The 16,984-nt window shown below is 43.7% G+C and overlaps 1 protein-coding gene across 1 annotated transcript in view; it reads left to right on the top strand.

The window, feature by feature from the left end:
• bmb (brambleberry) overlaps positions 1-16,782 on the top strand; it is a 31,070-nt gene extending 14,288 nt beyond the window's left edge. The window contains exons 6-12 of the mRNA XM_085987368.1: positions 2,057-2,236; positions 3,295-3,501; positions 5,206-5,341; positions 5,747-5,808; positions 8,011-8,189; positions 10,400-10,488; positions 13,627-16,782. Coding sequence (XP_085843494.1) covers positions 2,057-2,236; positions 3,295-3,501; positions 5,206-5,341; positions 5,747-5,808; positions 8,011-8,189; positions 10,400-10,488; positions 13,627-13,750 — 977 coding nt within the window. The 3' untranslated portion in view covers positions 13,751-16,782. The remainder of the gene's footprint in view (positions 1-2,056; positions 2,237-3,294; positions 3,502-5,205; positions 5,342-5,746; positions 5,809-8,010; positions 8,190-10,399; positions 10,489-13,626) is intronic.
• Positions 16,783-16,984: the final 202 nt, after the last annotated feature.

Raw genomic sequence — 16,984 nt, 5'->3', positions numbered from 1 at the left:
ACTGTATATAGCTGTATGTATAAGACTACACTACCCAGCTGTATGTATATTAAGACTACATTACCCATGAGGCACTAGGCTACCCACAAGGCAGCAGTCAAGATGGAAGCCTCTACGGATACTGTACCTAGTCCACATGTGCTCAATAAAGTAACTAGCAAAAGCTAGCTGTGTTCATAATAAGAATGTCTTTATTAATGAACATAAGAATCGGGTAATCTATTGCTGAGGATTTTGGTTGAGAGGAATGTTGGCAAGGACACTGGCAGAACTCCCTACTCTGAATAATGGCATGGCATCGATCTTTAACATCCACCTGAGGCAGACGGCCTGGGTTTAATGGCTTCTGAAGAATGAGACCTCTGAGTTATTAAGGGATATGGGGCAGAGGTGGGTATATGGAGTTAGGTCACTGATCAGCCATGATCTCATTGAATGGCGGAGCAGACCCAAGGGGCTAAATGGCCTCCTCCTGTTCCTATGTTTCTATGCTTTGTGTGTAAAATCCTGGCGTGGAACTTGAACCAACAATGCTTTGACTTGTGAGCCAGACTGACCTAAAGTGAAAAGGGTATTGGTCTGCTACTGCTCTACCTGTTGATCCAAAACATATATAACATGGGTGCAGCCTGAGCTCTTTAAACAGGAGCATGTTTAAAGTTATTACAGGGCTTGATGGGGTGGATGCTGGGAGAATGTTTCCCTTGGCTGGGGAGTCTAGAATCCGGGGCCACAGCCTCAGGATAAAGGGTCGGCCATTCAGGACTGGGGTGAGAAGAGATTTCTTCAGAGGGTGGTGAATCTTTGGAATTCTCTACCCCAGAGGGCTGTGGAGGCTCAGTCATTGGGTATATTCAAAACAGAAGTTGATAGATTTCTGACTAGTAAGGGCATCAAGGGATATGGCGATAGGGCCGGTGAATGGAGTTGAGGCAGAAGATCAGCCATGATCTCATTGAATGGCGGAGCAGGCTCGAAGGGCCGAATGGCCTACTCCTGCTCCTATTTCTTATGTTCTTAAGTGCTGGTGAGTGGAATGTGTTGAATGCAACACTAGTTGGTTGCTATACATTCAATTACATGAGCTTTGCTTGCTGAGACTGAGTTATGCTCCAGAGGTTTTAAAAAAATAATTTGACCAGTGAAAGTAGGAGCAGACTGAAACTATTGATCTTGTTGGCTTTTCTCTGAATTTAAATGTGCACTTGGCAAACAAATGGCTGCACACTTGTCGTTTCACTGTGCTAGTTCTTGTATGGGTACGGATTATCTACAGAATTTGATCCTTCACACTTCATGGTGATAACCGTTTAAGGATCTATATTTTCCTTCTCCTGAATCATTTCTTGACCAATTTAAATATCTTTAATCTTCCTTTCCTTTCTCTTGCATTGCCTATAGTGCTTGGAGGGGAGTTGGAAAGTGAATCTGGAAAATAATTTCCTTACTCCAGTTGTGGGCCTGAACTATACTGCCACAGAAGCCCATAAAATGCAGAATCAATTGAGATGCTTAAAAGGAAGATAGTTATTTCAGAAGCAAAGCTATGCAGGGAGGGCAGGAAATTGGGATTAGGTGGAGCTCTCGTGGGTAACATGGTGATACAGGCTCTTTGGCCCAAATGACCTAATTCCTATTCCTATACCTGCTTGCAGGCTTTTGACCGTGTTTATGTAATGGATTACTGGAAGGTGGAAGAGCAGTCTGAAATAACTGCATCCTTTTGAGGAAGCTTCTGACCATCTCTTGGCACGGTGATGTGGTTGATTTTCAATGGGGAATTGTGAGAACATGTCCTGTCCTGCCAGAACATAGTCTGTCTGTCTTACTCACACCTGTTAAACTCACTAAGATTTACCCAGCTATAGGTAATGAGTACCTGACAAGTAGTAAGTGCAGGTATTCTACACCTTTTCAGGAGAAGATCTTTGGCATATGGAAAAGGATCTTTTTTAACAAGGTTTGCAAACCAAGCAAAGGAAATGTTAGGGCTCTGACTACTGTAAAAGGCCTTTGAAGGATTATTGTGTGACACTGAAGATCTGTTTGCTTGTAGAGTCGAACCTGGCCTTATTTTCTGCCCATCAGTCCCAGACTGCTATTTACTATGATCAGTTGATGGAGAAGCTACTGAAGATGAACCAGACTGTTGGCATGGTGATGTACATGATCGACCACCTGGAACTGGGAGTGAGCCAGAGGCTGAACAGCATTCAGTACCTCCTGAACTGGACTGGTAAGGAGCTGTACTGGGACTCTTTTTTACTTCAGTATACCCCGTTGCCTTTGGGTGCAACTGTTCATGTGAAGGTTTTCGATCTTATTTGCATGTACAAAATCTTATTTCCCAACAGCACCAAGAACAGATTGACTAGTCATTCATCTCATTGCTGTTTGTGGGATCTTACTGTGCCAGAATCACTACTGCATTCACCTACATGGGTTGTCTCACTTCAAAGGAAATCATTGTATGTGATGTGCTTTGGGATGTTTAAGATGTGATGGGGCATTATTTATATATTTTAGGTGATTTCTGGTGGCGATGCATGTGGGGAGTTGAGACTTGTGTAGTCTTGAGGTGAAGGGTTAGAGGCCAGGTGATGCAAATTCCTTTGTCCGCATTTATAATGGGAACTGCCACTTGTAATGTAACTGCACCCCTCCGGCCAGTAGTGGGGCTGTAACACCTCCACTTGATGAAAAATATTGCCGGTCCACATTCCCTACCAGTCACCTGCAGCATGCAATACAGCTAGGGATGGGATTTCCCACATCGGGACTCCTGATTCAGCTACCCAGTGAGGTGTAAGACACCCCAAAACAAACAACAAAAAAAGCAAGTTGTCTTGTACTTGTCTGATGTTCATGTACATGCATTTTGGAACATTCGCTGGCAAATAAGAATTCTGGTTCCCTGCATTCCTTGTGTTTTAGTCTGGCAGCTGCTGCCTCAGTTGCTTGTACTAATTCAGCAAAGACCATGGATTGAACATGGGGCCTTCCTGTTCTTTATGGCTCGTATCAATTCCCTACTCGTGTGCCACCAGAGGTGGTCCAAATGGCTAGTCCATTAATTTTGAAAATTCTGAGAGTATACTATAGTGGTCCTTTACCTTGTTAGGCCAAAATTGTAAACTTTTAGATCTTTGATTTTTTAAAAACCAAAACTTTTTATGCTCGTGAAATGGCCTGCTTCCTGCAATGACTTTTGGATTACAGTGACTGTTATTGTGGACCAGTAACCTGGTCAATAGTTGTACCGAATTGGCTCCAACTTGATTTTTGTATTTACAGGGAACAACCTCCATGTGATCTACATATGTGTTGTACATGTCAGCTATTTTCTGGTCACTGCTCTCGTCATGACATTCTTGCAAACTCCAGGTTTCTCCCGAGCGGTGTTATTGGTCCTGGTGATGTTAAATGCTCTGTCCGAGTTTAACCACTGTGCCTCCATGGACTTCAAGTGTCTCAGTCTCTTCCTGGCTATGACTGTGGTTGGTAAGTGGAGGGTTGCAGGGCTACAGCCTTTTTGCCAAGTCAAAAACCTGAAAAGGGGACGGGATAGGGTGGGATTGTGGCTCAAGTTCAGAGGTTTGATTTGCTTTTAATAATTCAACAAGAAGTGTAATCTCCATGGCTAATGTCATGAGACACAGAAGTAAATGGAAAAAAGACTCTTTATATTGTTAAATGATTTGTGGCCTTTACTTTGAAATTTCAAATGAAAACAAACTCTGGTCCAAAAGTAATGTTGTACTGGTCGTAATCCTAGGTCATCATGGAAGGCTGACGCCTCACTGGTTTCTGTTCGTCACCCAGCTGCACATTGTGGTAAATTATGCAGACATCTAGTGTGCAGGGACAGCGGGATCTGGGAGTCAATGTGCATAGGTCCCTGAAGGTGGCAGGACATATTGAGAGAGTGGTTAGCAAAGCATATGGGATCTTGGGCTTCATAAATAGAGGTATTGAGTACAAAGGTAGGGAAGTTATGCTCAACCTTTATAAAGTGCTGGTTAGGCCACAACTGGAGTATTGCGTCCAGTTCTGGTCACCACACTTTTTTTAGGAAGGATGTGAAGGCCCTTGAGCGGGTACAGAGGAGATTTACCAGAATGGTTCCGGGGATGGGGGATCTTGGCTACAAGGGCAAGTTGGAGAAGCTGGATTTGTTTTCATTAGAGCAAAGGTGGTTGAGGGGTGATTTGATCGAGGTGTACAAGAGTATGACGGGTTTGGATAGGCTAGACTACTACTAATTGATGTTGCAAGGACTAGGGGGCACAGATTTAAGGTTTTGGGCAAGAGATACAGGGGGGACGTGAAAATCTTTTTTACACAGCGAGTGGTGAGGACCTGGAACTCGCTGCTGACGGAAGTGGTGGAAGCAGACACACTCTCTATGCTTTCAAGGGGAGACTGGATAGGCACTTGAGGGAAATAAACTTGCAGGGCTACGGGGATAGAGCGGGGGAATGGGACTGACTGGATTGCTCTACAGAGAGCCGGCACAGACTCGATGGGCCGAATGGCCTCCTTCTGTGCCATTATGACTGAGTCAAATACCTGGAGAAATACAAAATCCAAAGCATCAGCACAGAGTAGATAACCTTGTGATGGGAAACATTCAATCAGAAGGTGCCAGGTTCAATTCCTGGTTCAGCCTAGTTGCCAGTAGGGGTGCTAGAATTGGGCTATGGGGGTGGAATTCATCCATGGTTTCTGCTAGTGATTGCTTCCTGATGAAAGATGTACTTGTGAGATTGGGTGAATGTGGGTTTAGGTTTAGTTGTGATGCACCCCTTGTGGTTGAACAGCCTGCCAACATTCACCATATAATTGCCATTTGGTTGAGGTACTGGTGGAGGCTGTAGCCAAAAGTTGACATCTTAGAGGAGGATTTTAAAGGTGACAAAAGTGAGAAAGTATTTCAGTCCCCAGCGCTCCACTTCTGAATGTAAAAATCTCACACTTCAGTCTGTGCATTTTGGAATTGAGCCAACAAATGATCCTGACCTGTTCACTATAGGTCACTTCAAAATTCTGACCCTTTTTTAGTTATTTCTTTTTACCCCTTCCCTTTCCCCCCCCCCCCCCCCAAATTCCTTGTGTTTTTGATTTGTAATAAAACAGAATTTTGTGTTTAATAGATTATTGGAAAGAGAGGTGGCTTTTGTCAAGTTATATTTAACTTTTGTTTAGGTAACTGGATGTTGATTAAGTGCTTTGGTGCCCAGAAGAGGAAGTCTCTACCAGGTCACTCATCTACTCCTGTCATTGTGCCTTCAAACCTCTACAACACTACGAAAACTGGGTTTTGCACCTCCACACCTGAGCGGTATGGATTGTACTTTGTGGTTTCTTTTCATAATCTCACTTCAGTGCCACAGATTTGCAAGGATGCACAAGCTCCCTTTGGTGATGGTGAGCTGCTGAGCTATTCAGATCAGGACAGTCTCTGGTGGGATGCCGTGTCGATGTTGAGTTAGCTGATTTGAGGTGGGCAATGGCAGGAGTGCTTAAAATTTGCCTCCGACCCTTTGTTAGGACTGGGAAAACGAGCCAGGACGCCTGCTCTCTCATGCTTTCCAGTAATTCTTGCTGGAATGTGCTGACCCATCAAGGGAGTGATTTGTATTTCTTGTAGTTAACTATTCAACGTAAACTTGCATGTGGCAGCATGCACGAGTACAGTACTCGATGAAAATTTGTTGAATTAATAAATGTGGCTTTGTTTTTCCAGAGAGTATGAAATTTCCAGCTTGAAAGAAGAATTTGAGAAAGTGGAATGTGATTGCTTGCAAGGTAAAAGTTTGTTGCAAACAAGTTAGAAGATTCAAAACCGGAGGAAACCACGAGTCATTTGGAAAGTGAAATTGTTGCTTCATGTTGCCACAGAGTTGGCATATGATAGCAGTGGATTTTGGTACTGATGGAGCGGTAGAGCTAGGTGCCATCAACGTAACTATGGAAGCTGACCCCAGGACTGCAAATGCTGCTGAGGTTTCCTATGTAGAAGGGGGTGGAAAGAGTTGATGGATGGAGCCTTGGGCTCCTCATGGAGGAGAATCCATGTCACAAGATGTGCTGGCTGTGATGGGATGGATAGGAATGAAATCAAGTAAGGGTGGTGCCACAGAGGTGAGCCTTGGAGGAGGGGGTGGAGACATTGACTATGCCAAATGCTCCAGAGGTTGAGATGGGGAAAGCGATAATGCACCACAGTCACTGAGGATGTCATTGGTGATTTTGACCACCGTGCCCTTGGTTCTCTGGGCTAGGTGTAAACCCGATTGAAGAGGTGAACACCGAGCTAGGTGGTAACAACACATTTGAGCATATTGGAGGAACGGAAAATTATGGGTCGCAGTTGGCGTGGAGTGAGATTTTGAGGGTGGGTGGGGAGGCACTGATGGCTGTTTTGAAAGTTGGGGAGCAGTGCCTGAGAAAAGGGAGGAGTTAACAGTGGCTAAGATTAGGGCCAAGGAAAGATGTCAGCCACTGTTGTAGAATGTTTGTGACTTTGGTTAACCCTGTTTCATTCAAGAAAGAGTTGGATATATTTCTTAAGGCTAAAGGGATCAAGGGATATGGGGAGAAGGCAGGGACCGGGTACTGAATTTGGATGATCAGCTATGATCGCATTGAATGGCAGAGCAGGCTCGAGGGGCCGAATGGCCTACTCCTGCTCCTATCTTTCCTATCTTCTTATGTTTCAGTCCTGTGAGATGGACAGAAGCCAGTCTGGAGGATTTAGTAGTTACAGGAGAAAAATGAGAACATGCTTTTATATACAACAACAACGTGTGTTTATATAGCGCCTTTAACGTAGTAAAACGTCCAAGGCGCGCTGCACAGGAGTATTAAGACAAAAAAATTTGACACCGAGCCACATGGATAAATTAGGGCAGGTGACCAAAAGCTTGGCCAAAAGGGTAGGCTTTAAGGAGCGTCTTAAAGGAGGAAAGAGAGGTGGAGAGGTTTAGGCAGGGAATTCCAGAGCTTGGGGCCGAGGCAACAGAAGGCACGGCCACCAATGGTTGAGCGATTTATAATCAGGGATGCTCGAGGGCAGAATTAGAGGAGCAGATATCTGAGGGGTTGTGGGGCTGAAGGAGATTAGAGATAGGGAGGGGCGAGGCCATGGAGGGATTTGAAAACAAGGATGAGAATTTTGAAATCGAGACATTGCTTAACTGGGAGCCAACACACGGGTGCTGGGTGAACGGGACTTGGTGCGAGTTAGGACACGGGCAGCCGAGTTTTGGATCACCACAAGTTTACATAGGGTGCAATGTGGGAGGCCAGCCAGGAGAGTGTTGGAATAATCAAGTCTAGAGGTAACAAAGGCATGGATGAGGGTTTCAGCAGCGGATGAGCTGAGTCAGCAGCGGATGAGCTGAGGCAGCAGCAGAGACGGGTGATGTTACGGAGGTGGAAATATAGCATCTTATCACATCACCAAAGTTTCAGTGAATTTCTTGGGTACGCAGAGACTTGTACATGTAACTCTTGCTAGTGCACTGTTTACAATACATCAGTTAATTGGTTCTGCCAATATTTGTAAACTGGGAGCAGAGATAAGGCTAACAAATGTGATAGCAGGAAAACCATTCAACAATTACATTTTCACTCCGGTAATGATTAAAAGTAAATACGTGGTGACTCAGTTTGAGGTACGTGGCATAGTGAGAACTGTGCCTCGACTGACTCGTACATCCTGCTGGTCAATAGATGGGGTGGACAGTAAAGTGCTACTTGTAGTTATCTTTATAATCTTTAGCGACCACAGAACAACCTCTCTGGGGAAAATGCTTGGAGAAATTGCTTGAATTACAGGGGTGTCTTGGCCTTTCAGTCTGGAGCGTTCTTTAAAAGCATCATTTGAGTAGAGATGGAAACCATTGGAAAAATATGCAGAATTGGTCCATTCCTCTGAAACTTTCAGACAGGGAAGGCAGAAATGTGTTGCAGTTGAAGGGCTAATCTACTTTTTCTCTGTTGCAGGAAACTATGGTTCGGGGAAAGCAGATTTGATCAGAAGCAGCACTCTGATGGAGGCTCCTGCCCAGGCAACGCAACGCACCACAAATCAACTGGAATATGTCCCCAAAAGCTCCATGCCCATACTGAAAAAAAGACTGGGATTGACCAACTCTGCTCGCTGGGAGGCTACTGAGAGAAATGTATGTTCATACTGTGGTGAGCTTTAAAATCCACAAATATAGCCAATATTTGGGAACAAGGTGTGTAGTTGCCACACTTGCTTCACCTCTAGAACCTGGGTTAAAAGCTAACCCAGACCGATGGAAGGGAAATTTCTGCCTCTGAGTTTGGGCAGTCTACCGCCGTGTAGGTTCACAGAATATGACTTATTTTAGTGCTAGTTCTTCCTCTCAAAGGCCCCAAAGGTGGCAGTTGCACTGATGCAATTTAATTTTCTTTGGTAAAATGCATTGGGTAGAATAAAGGAAGTTTTATGCTATCCAACACGTGCTATAACTGAATATGCTTGTTGATGCTGAATATTAATTCCCCAGTACGGAGTCTCTTTTTAAGAACAAGAAGTTGCTCTACCTGGTGGACAGCAGAATGTTTCTCGGCTTCTTGCTGTCCCTCTGTTCATGTTGATTCACTTCCAGGCTCTCTCATAACTCTGTAAAGGGTGGTTTACCTCTGCTGTCTTGCTAACCTTTGAAATCCAGACTTTTACTCTACCAAGCAAACTGGCACAGTTCCAGGTTCCCTGGTAGTTCCAGGTTTAATCCTTGGTCCTAACTGTTAGATGGTCTGCACCAGAATGGAGGTAGGGGTACTAAACCTGGCCTCAGCGCACCCAGGCTAAGGAAGGGCAGGGGAAAGCGAGCAAAGTTTCCCATCTTGAAGGGTATGCAGTTGTAGAAATAAAATATATAGATGTCGGTTGAGGACCAGATTGGGAATAGCTGTGAGGGCCCATTTGGTTGAAGAGCCCACTGACCATTTGAAGAAGAGTTACTTGAACCAGGTATTGGACAGCGACTATACCCAGTGGAAACCACTGGCTTCAGAAGAGGAGGATAAATTGGGAATGAGTTGTGTAGTGATCAATAACATGTCATTCTGTGGTGGACACTAGGTGGAGCAGTAGAGCTGTATATAGCTGTATGTATAAGACTACGCTACCCAGCTGTGTATATATATATATTATATATAATTAAGACTACATTACCCATGAGGCTAGGCTACCCACAAGGCAACAGTCAAGATGGCAGCCTGCACACAGGAGCACATGCAGCATCTCTACAGATACTGTACCTAGAGAACGTGTACTGAATAAATGACTAGCTAGAAGCTAGCTGTGTTCATAATAAGAATGTCCAGTTATTAATGAACATAACAAGTTGGAGGGGTCTGATGAGCTATTTACCTGCATAAACCAAATTCCAAAAAGATGATTTAGCAGCTTTAATTAAATGTACATGAATGGTCAGTAATAAAAACAGAAAATGCTGGAAATACTCAGGTCAGGCAGCATCTGTGAAGAGAGAAACTGAGTTAACGTTTCAGGTTGATGACCTTTCAACAGAACTGGCTTAAAATCTGTTACATCTCTAATTTTTTCAAGTGCAGGGGCAGGGAAGGGGGCGGGGGGAAGAGAGAAGAACAAAAGGGAAGATCAGTGAATGGCCAGTGTCTGAAAGCACTGGTGCCATCAGTTCAAGTGAATATGTTGGATTTAGTGGTGGCAATTTAGCTTGGGAGTCCTGGCAAAACCCTTTTGGGAGAGGGGCTCAGGTTTGCTGATACTGATTTTTCTTTGCCCTTTTGTAACCTAATTGGTCATTTGGTCCCGATGTTCAAATGTGAAGATTGCCTGGCATTGTTCATGAGTCTGGTCAGGTTTTTAACTGGACTTTTTTTTTTAGAATGGACACTAGGAAGGATTTTAGGTGGGAAATGGGGTGAGTGGAAGAGAAATTTGGTATTTTGTGCTGTGGGTTCCAATAGCCATTCGGGCCAGAGCGAAAGGATCTTCTAGGAGCAACATCTTGGCTTGGCTGCCACAGGCCAGATTTCAAGTGTGGGAGAACTCCCAGCAAATATTGACACTCCCAACCAGCTATCCAAACAACAGTGCTATTGATGCAGAAAATGTGATCGATTCATTTACAAGAACAGAAATAATTTAACACAAATACAGAAACATTAAAATCAGACCTTGGGGCTTCCCCAAGACTCCCTTGTGGATCTCCTCAGACCCAGAGATCTGAGTGGTAATGAACCAGTGGGCTAGGACCAGCCTAGTGCTGGAACAGTTGGTGCGTTCATGGCCCACGGTTGTGTTGTTACTGACCCCAATCCATGTGAATTATGCCTTTGTATCGTGTCCTTAATCCTTGTATCCCTGGTTTAGATTGGTGTGGAAGAGGCTCTCCTGCGTCACCGTGAACATGTATTTGAAGCTGAAGCCTTCAATCTCAATAGTTCTACTGCCAGCAATGGGTAAGTATCCCAGGGTTAACTACACCAGGCTAGGGTACCATGGAGAAATAGGGAGAATTATAAAAAAAAAATCTTACACGGATGATGATGACGAAGCCAGGAAAATGATAGATAGGAAAACTGCAAAAGGAAGTAGAGAAAATGAACAGGATATATTAATAGCTGCATTAGTAGTTAATTGATGCATGTGGAGGTAGGCTTGTAGCGACGAGTGAGGGGATGGCAGGAAGTACTATGCTGAAATTTCCAGTGGGGGCGGATACAAGAAACTTTCTGGTATCCGGCACGGACGGGACCGCCGTGGTGCCGGTTCATCAACAATTCCGGATAACCGAACGCTATAGTAAAAGATACGGAGCTCAGAGCTCCGTATAAAGCAACAAACCCTGTGCTTCAAAACAATCGGCACAAGTTGCAAGCGTCTCTAGCTTAGCAACAGCTTCAGCTACACCCTTGCACAGCAACAAATGGAGTAAAAAAAAAAAGTAATAAAAGTTACCTGAACCGACTCCTGAATTTTGCCGGTGGATAGTGTTCCGGTTATTTAGGGGCCGGTTAATCGAAAGTTTCCTGTATTGGGATTGTAGAACCAGCAGAGATTGGTGTAGAACCGGTTAATATCCAGAGAGCTGGTACTAAAGCAGCGTTTAAAATTAAAGTAGACAAATAACCAGGTCCTGAGTTTACATCTGAGGATCCTGGAGGAAATGATGGAAGAAATAGCACGAACTAACTTTGTAACATTCTGTGGAAAAGAACCTCTTTTTTTTTTAAAAAGAGTGGGAAGTGTGGCTCTAATCAAAAAGCCAAGGAATAAGCCAGGACATTATAAGTTAGTCTTTCAATTGTAAAACTACTAAGTCTGTTGTACAAGATCAAGTTTCTGAAAGGCAGGTCATGCTCAAAAAAACCCTTGCAGAATTATTTTTGAAGAAGAGGTTAAATAAAAGAAATATGGTTGATGTGGTTTATATGGATTTCTTTCAAAAATTGATACCACACATGGGACTTGTGGTAAAAATAAAGGCACTAGAAATGAAAGGCAGCCACATGATGGAGATAGCAATGGGCCAAAGGTAGGGCTAAGAGTTTCTTGGACTGGTAATACGCAGTTTGTGGGGTTCGAACAGCTCGTATTGAGGCTGCTTTCATCTGTTATATCTACATAAATTATCGGGAATGGTGTTGAAATTTGCTGATTAATTGGCTGTGGTAGTGAAAGGCACTATATCAATGATTTTTTTCCCCTTGCCTTCTCCCTCTTTGTTCTTCAACTCTGAAAGTTATATCTGATCTGTCTATTCAACTTTCCTCTTCTGAGCTTCATCCCATTCTCTCTCATGGTAAGTGGCTTCTCCAAGTTCATTTCCCTTCAGGGTCTTGAATACTTTCATTTATATATTTAAAAAAAAAACACCCGGCATAGAATGGTTACAGCACAGGAGGCCCGTCGAGCCCGTGCCGGCTCTCTGCGAGCACTTCAGCGAGTCCCACTCCCCCGCCCTTTCCCCGTAGCCCTGCAAATTTTTTTCCTTCAGGTACTTATTCAATTCCCTTTTGAAAGCCACGATTGAATCTGCCTCCACCACCCTTTCAGGCAGTGCATTGTATCAAGGGGTAGATCAACTACAAGCGAGCAGGCAATGTTGAACACTACCTTTTTATTAAGCTGCAGTTGGATTATTTGGGCACTTATTATAGGGAAGATCTAAAAGGTGCCTCGGATTCACTGGGATTTACCGGGGATGAAGGGTTCTAGTTGTGGAGACATTTGAGAAGCTGGATCTTTTTCTATTGGAGCCGAGTTAATTAAGTGGTGAAATGAGTGAGCTTTTCACAATGATGAGACCGATATTGATCAGATTGTTTTCACTGGCCAGTGAGGAGGTAATGTGGGCATTAATTTAAGGTGATCTTTGAATTATAGTCGAGATTAGAAAAATGTTGAAATAACAGAAAATGCTGGAAACACTCAGCCGGTTAGGCAGCATCGAGGAGAGAGAAACAGTCAACGTTCCGGGTCGAGGATGCTTTGTCAGAATATTAGAAAAATGCTTTTACATAGGTGATCAGATTGCCCAATGCTTCAACCGCTTCTGGCAGGGGAGAGTCCATTTTTTTTTTTTTTTTTTAAAGGGAGAAAGCGGGAGAGTGGGATTGGATTTTTTTTTGTCTGTTGTGGGGGGCTGGAATTGACTCTAAGATGAAATACCCTATTTTGGAGTATAAGAGTAAGGAAGTCTTGCTACAATTGTACAGGGCCTTGGTGAGACCACACCTGGAGTACTGGGCACAGTTCTGGTCTCCTTATCTAAGGAAGGATATACTTGCCTTAGAGGCGGTGCAACGAAGGTTCACTAGATTGATCCCTGGGATAAGAGGGCTGTCCTATGAGGAGAGATTGGGCTGATACTATCTGGAGTTTAGAAGAATGAGAGGTGATCTCATTGAAACATACAAGATACTGAGGGGGATTGACCGGGTAGATGCTGTTTCCCTTGGCTGGGGAGTCTAGGACTAGGGGGCACAGTCTCTGGATAAGGGGTCGGCCATTTAAGACTGAGATGAGGGGAAATTTCTTCACTCGGAGGGTAGTGAATCTTTGGAATTCTCTGCCCCAGAGGGCTGTGGATGCTGAGTCTGAGTATATTCAAGGCTGAGATCGATAGATTTTTGGACTCTAGGGGGATCAAGGGATATAGAGATCGGGCGGGAAAGTGGAGTTGAGGTGGAAGATCAGCCATGATCTTATTGAATGGTGGAGCAGGCGGGAGGGGCGTATGTCCTACTCCTGCTCCTAATTCTTGTTATGTTCTTTGTTGTTCTACGTTACTGAGGGTCTTAATTGGACAGGGCCCTTCACATTCAGAAGGTTATCGCAGGCTGATGCTGTACTTGTGGACCTCTGCTAGTGCCTTCTAGAAGTGAATGAGCATCCATACAGACTACATTTCCCATCTCTCTCTCTCGGGGTTCCCCACTCTCGCTCCCCGCCTCCTTCTGACATCATGCCCGTGGTTAAGGTCTGAGCGACCCTGGACACCGAACTATACCCCAAGATCGATTCTCCTTTTTTCTCATTGAGCAGTCGAGATGAGGTTAACGATGAAACTAACCATTTTTTCCTCCCACTGTCAGATCTCTATCACAGAGGCAACCCTGTTGTGGCGTCACTAAGACTGGTCAGCCGTGCCGAAATAAAGCCGTCGCCGGACAGGAATTCTGCCGAGTCCACAGTCCAGGACAGACTTCGTACAGTTAAATCAACTTCAGTCTGAATCGCTGTTGTTTAGTTCAGGAATGTCGATGCTGTTTTAAAATTCAGTTTGTTTAATTTCCATGTATTTTTAATTTCTTAGTTTTAAACTGCCTTTTTTAAACTTGCAGAATTCCCTAACTCGGTGTTCTGATGCAATCACTGAAGCAGATTAATAATGGTTCATCGGTCCACATTGTTCAATAACCCCGTCCAAACTGTGCGGTCCACATTGTTCAATAACCCCGTCCAAACTGTGCAGAATTATCAGCAAAACTGGTTTGAACAAGGCAACGGAAGCATATGGCTGTGTTGGTTAATAAAAACTGGAAATGCTGGAAATACACAGCCTGTCTAACCGAGCTTGACATTAGTCTGCCTTTTCTGTCTCGATGCTGATGGACCTGCTGTGTATTTTCAGCATTTTCTTTGATCTAAGTTGATTTTAATCCTTTTTCAACAATGGTTATTTTTAAGGTGTCGTATATTGAACTGCGCACATGTGGTGATTGATTCTTGTCCCTGGGAGGCTGGTTACTGACCTGCATGTGACCTGCTGCCAGTATGCAATCTTCGAAGGTGTGGGGAAACCAGAGTTAGTTGGATTCTGGCTATGACGAAACCGTGCTCCTTCCAGTGAATATTGTCAATATTCACCTAATTAACTGCACAAAGCTCGGAGACTTGAGTCCTAGATGTGGAGTTTTGGGCTGGGAAAAGCAGCCCAGTGAGTGCGAGTGTAAAGAGAAGCAGCTTCAGATGTTTTTGTATTTGCATTTTCTCTTTTTGGTTGGTCCTAATCTCTGTTGCCTCCCTTTATTGAGGTCTCTGGAGACTTTTATTGATTGCACATTTGAGTTTGTTACCAAAAGTAAACTAGTAGGCACAGCAGAGTCCATCCTATTAACGGGCAATTTATTTAGTGTAATCTTTTATCCAGAATAGTTTGTACCTGTTGTCCTAGTCTCTTGAAACTGTGCAGTAGTGGTGGCCCTTACCCTCCACTGCTAAAACCAATTTTCTGCACTGCTTCTACCTGCTCTGTATTCAGTTAACACTGCCTGCTCCTGTAACATTTATTCCATTTACTTTAGTCATTATCCATTTACACAATTACCTGAGCACCTTGCTGTCCCTCACTCGCTGATTAGTCACGTGCTCTGAATCTGCAGCACGGAGTACAACGAGCATCCGCGGTACCTTTTAACCATTTGTAGCCACTGCAGGGAATTCTTGGGTGGCTAGGGAGGGGAGAAGTTTTTGGATAATCCTGTGAAATGGCTGGATTTAAGGTTTACTAGAACAGAATGAGAATGTGGTGGGGACTGGAAGTGCCCCTTAAACGTGTAACTAACTCTGTACAGGTCACCTTACGACTGGCCAAAATCTGAGTCTAAAGCTGAATGGTGCTGCAATAACCTTGGCAGCAGGCAGACTTTAAAGAGAGTTTTATACTCTTGTAATACAATTTACTGAAGAATGCTTTGTTTTAGTGGAGTTCACCTGCGTGATGAAAGGTCAAGGAAGGGTGAGTGGCCTGTGGACCACGCCTGACCGAGCCCCGGTAATCTGAAGCCCAGACAGCAGTTCTCCACATGACTTTACTGCTCACAAGTTTCACCTGATTGGATTCTTTGGGCCTGGAGATTTATTCCTGGCACTCTTGCATCATCAGTGGTTAAGTTTGTTAATTTTAATGCTAAGATCTGATTGTAACAGCAATTTGTATTTGCAAACATCCTCTGCTTAACCTCGATGAAGTTTAATGAACATTGATTTTAATTTTTTTTGTGGCCCATGAGATTCCTTGGTTATGCACCTAAAAGCTGAAATGCTCCTGTATTCAATCACTTCTATAATAATCCAAATATAGCGGTATCCACTCGTTTTCTGGGGAAATGGCATGTTTGCAATTTCCTTTTTAAAACGCTTATGCAGTGTGAACACTCTCTGCGCTCACCGCATGAATCAGTTTGGCTGGGTATGCTGAATTATACAGGCTGTCCACACTGCTGTGATGGGATGAGCTGGAGCTCAGTGGCTGCAATCTAGCTCCGTGCAACATGAATTGCTGGCTGTTCGGTTACTGTGAAGCTGACCGGATAGTCAAGTTTTTCAATCTGAGGAAACTAAAATGGAAACACAAGTGGTTTCCTGGCTGCATCTGCTTTGTAATGGCTGTAATTCTCAGCTACATTGATTCCTAGTACTCTGGGAAAGTAACACTGCAGTCATCATCCTCTTTTATTAAATCTGAACTTGTGATCTTGCATGAAGAGGCAGATGCTTATTGACATCAAAAGATTCTTGGTGGCTCTGGTTTCCTTTTGGCTTTTTTCTCCAATGTGTCTAGCGTGAGTCTCTTGAAGTGATTACTGGGGTAGAAATGAAAAGATTGTGATCTGCAATCATGGGTATTCTGATATTAACGCACCAATTAAAATACTCTGTTCCTATGATGGGTTTTGCACCTGTTTTATTGCAGTAAAATTACATTTTGGCAGGCCAGGTATGAACAGCTGTTTTACTTTCCCAGTAAAGGACTCTGCCCAGGCAAATATCCTGAATGCTAATTGTCCATTTTATGCACCTCATTACTGCTCTACATTGTCTGATCGTGAAGTCCCTTTTTGATACTAATTCTAGGTACAGCTTTTCATAGATCGTGGAAGCCAGGTAGTGAATCTGACTTAACTTCAAATAACGGTGGGAGGAGAAATATATAGTTTATGCACGGCATTTTCAGAAGCCTCGTTTGTGGCTCGTCAATTTTTGTTTGGGTCTGCTGCATAATCTATATATTAGCTGCACTCTAACACTTTTAATATCTTATTTTGAAGAAATGTCAAGACATCTGCTATGGTTGAAACACTTTGGAAATGTGACCTTGGGAATACTTATTCCTTACTCATGATTACTTTTAATCATTTTCCCAATTTAATGCTGCTCTATGATGAGGTCTGGGTGTAACTAAGTATGTTTGTCATATTCTAATCTTGTAAATTTTTTATTTAATAAATATATATGGATTTCTAAAACCGACTCATGGATTTAATTTTATTCCCTGCTCTTCAAATATCTGCCCTTTAAAGGAAGGACAGACGTGGCCTTTGCATTTCTCCACCATTCCCCTTGCTGGTCCTTCATTTCAGCACAGTGCCGAGGGAGTGCAGCACGGTCAGCGCTGCCGTCTTTTGCACATTAAACAAACTTCCGCCTGCCCGCAGCTGGACGTAAATG

The sequence above is a fragment of the Somniosus microcephalus genome, chromosome 5 (genome assembly GCF_052327205.1).
Source record: "Somniosus microcephalus isolate GS21.2 chromosome 5, FLI_Smic_1.0, whole genome shotgun sequence".
Classification (NCBI taxonomy): domain Eukaryota; kingdom Metazoa; phylum Chordata; class Chondrichthyes; order Squaliformes; family Somniosidae; genus Somniosus; species Somniosus microcephalus.
Note: the sequence above shows the minus strand (reverse complement) of the source record. Positions and strands in the feature narration are given on the sequence as shown.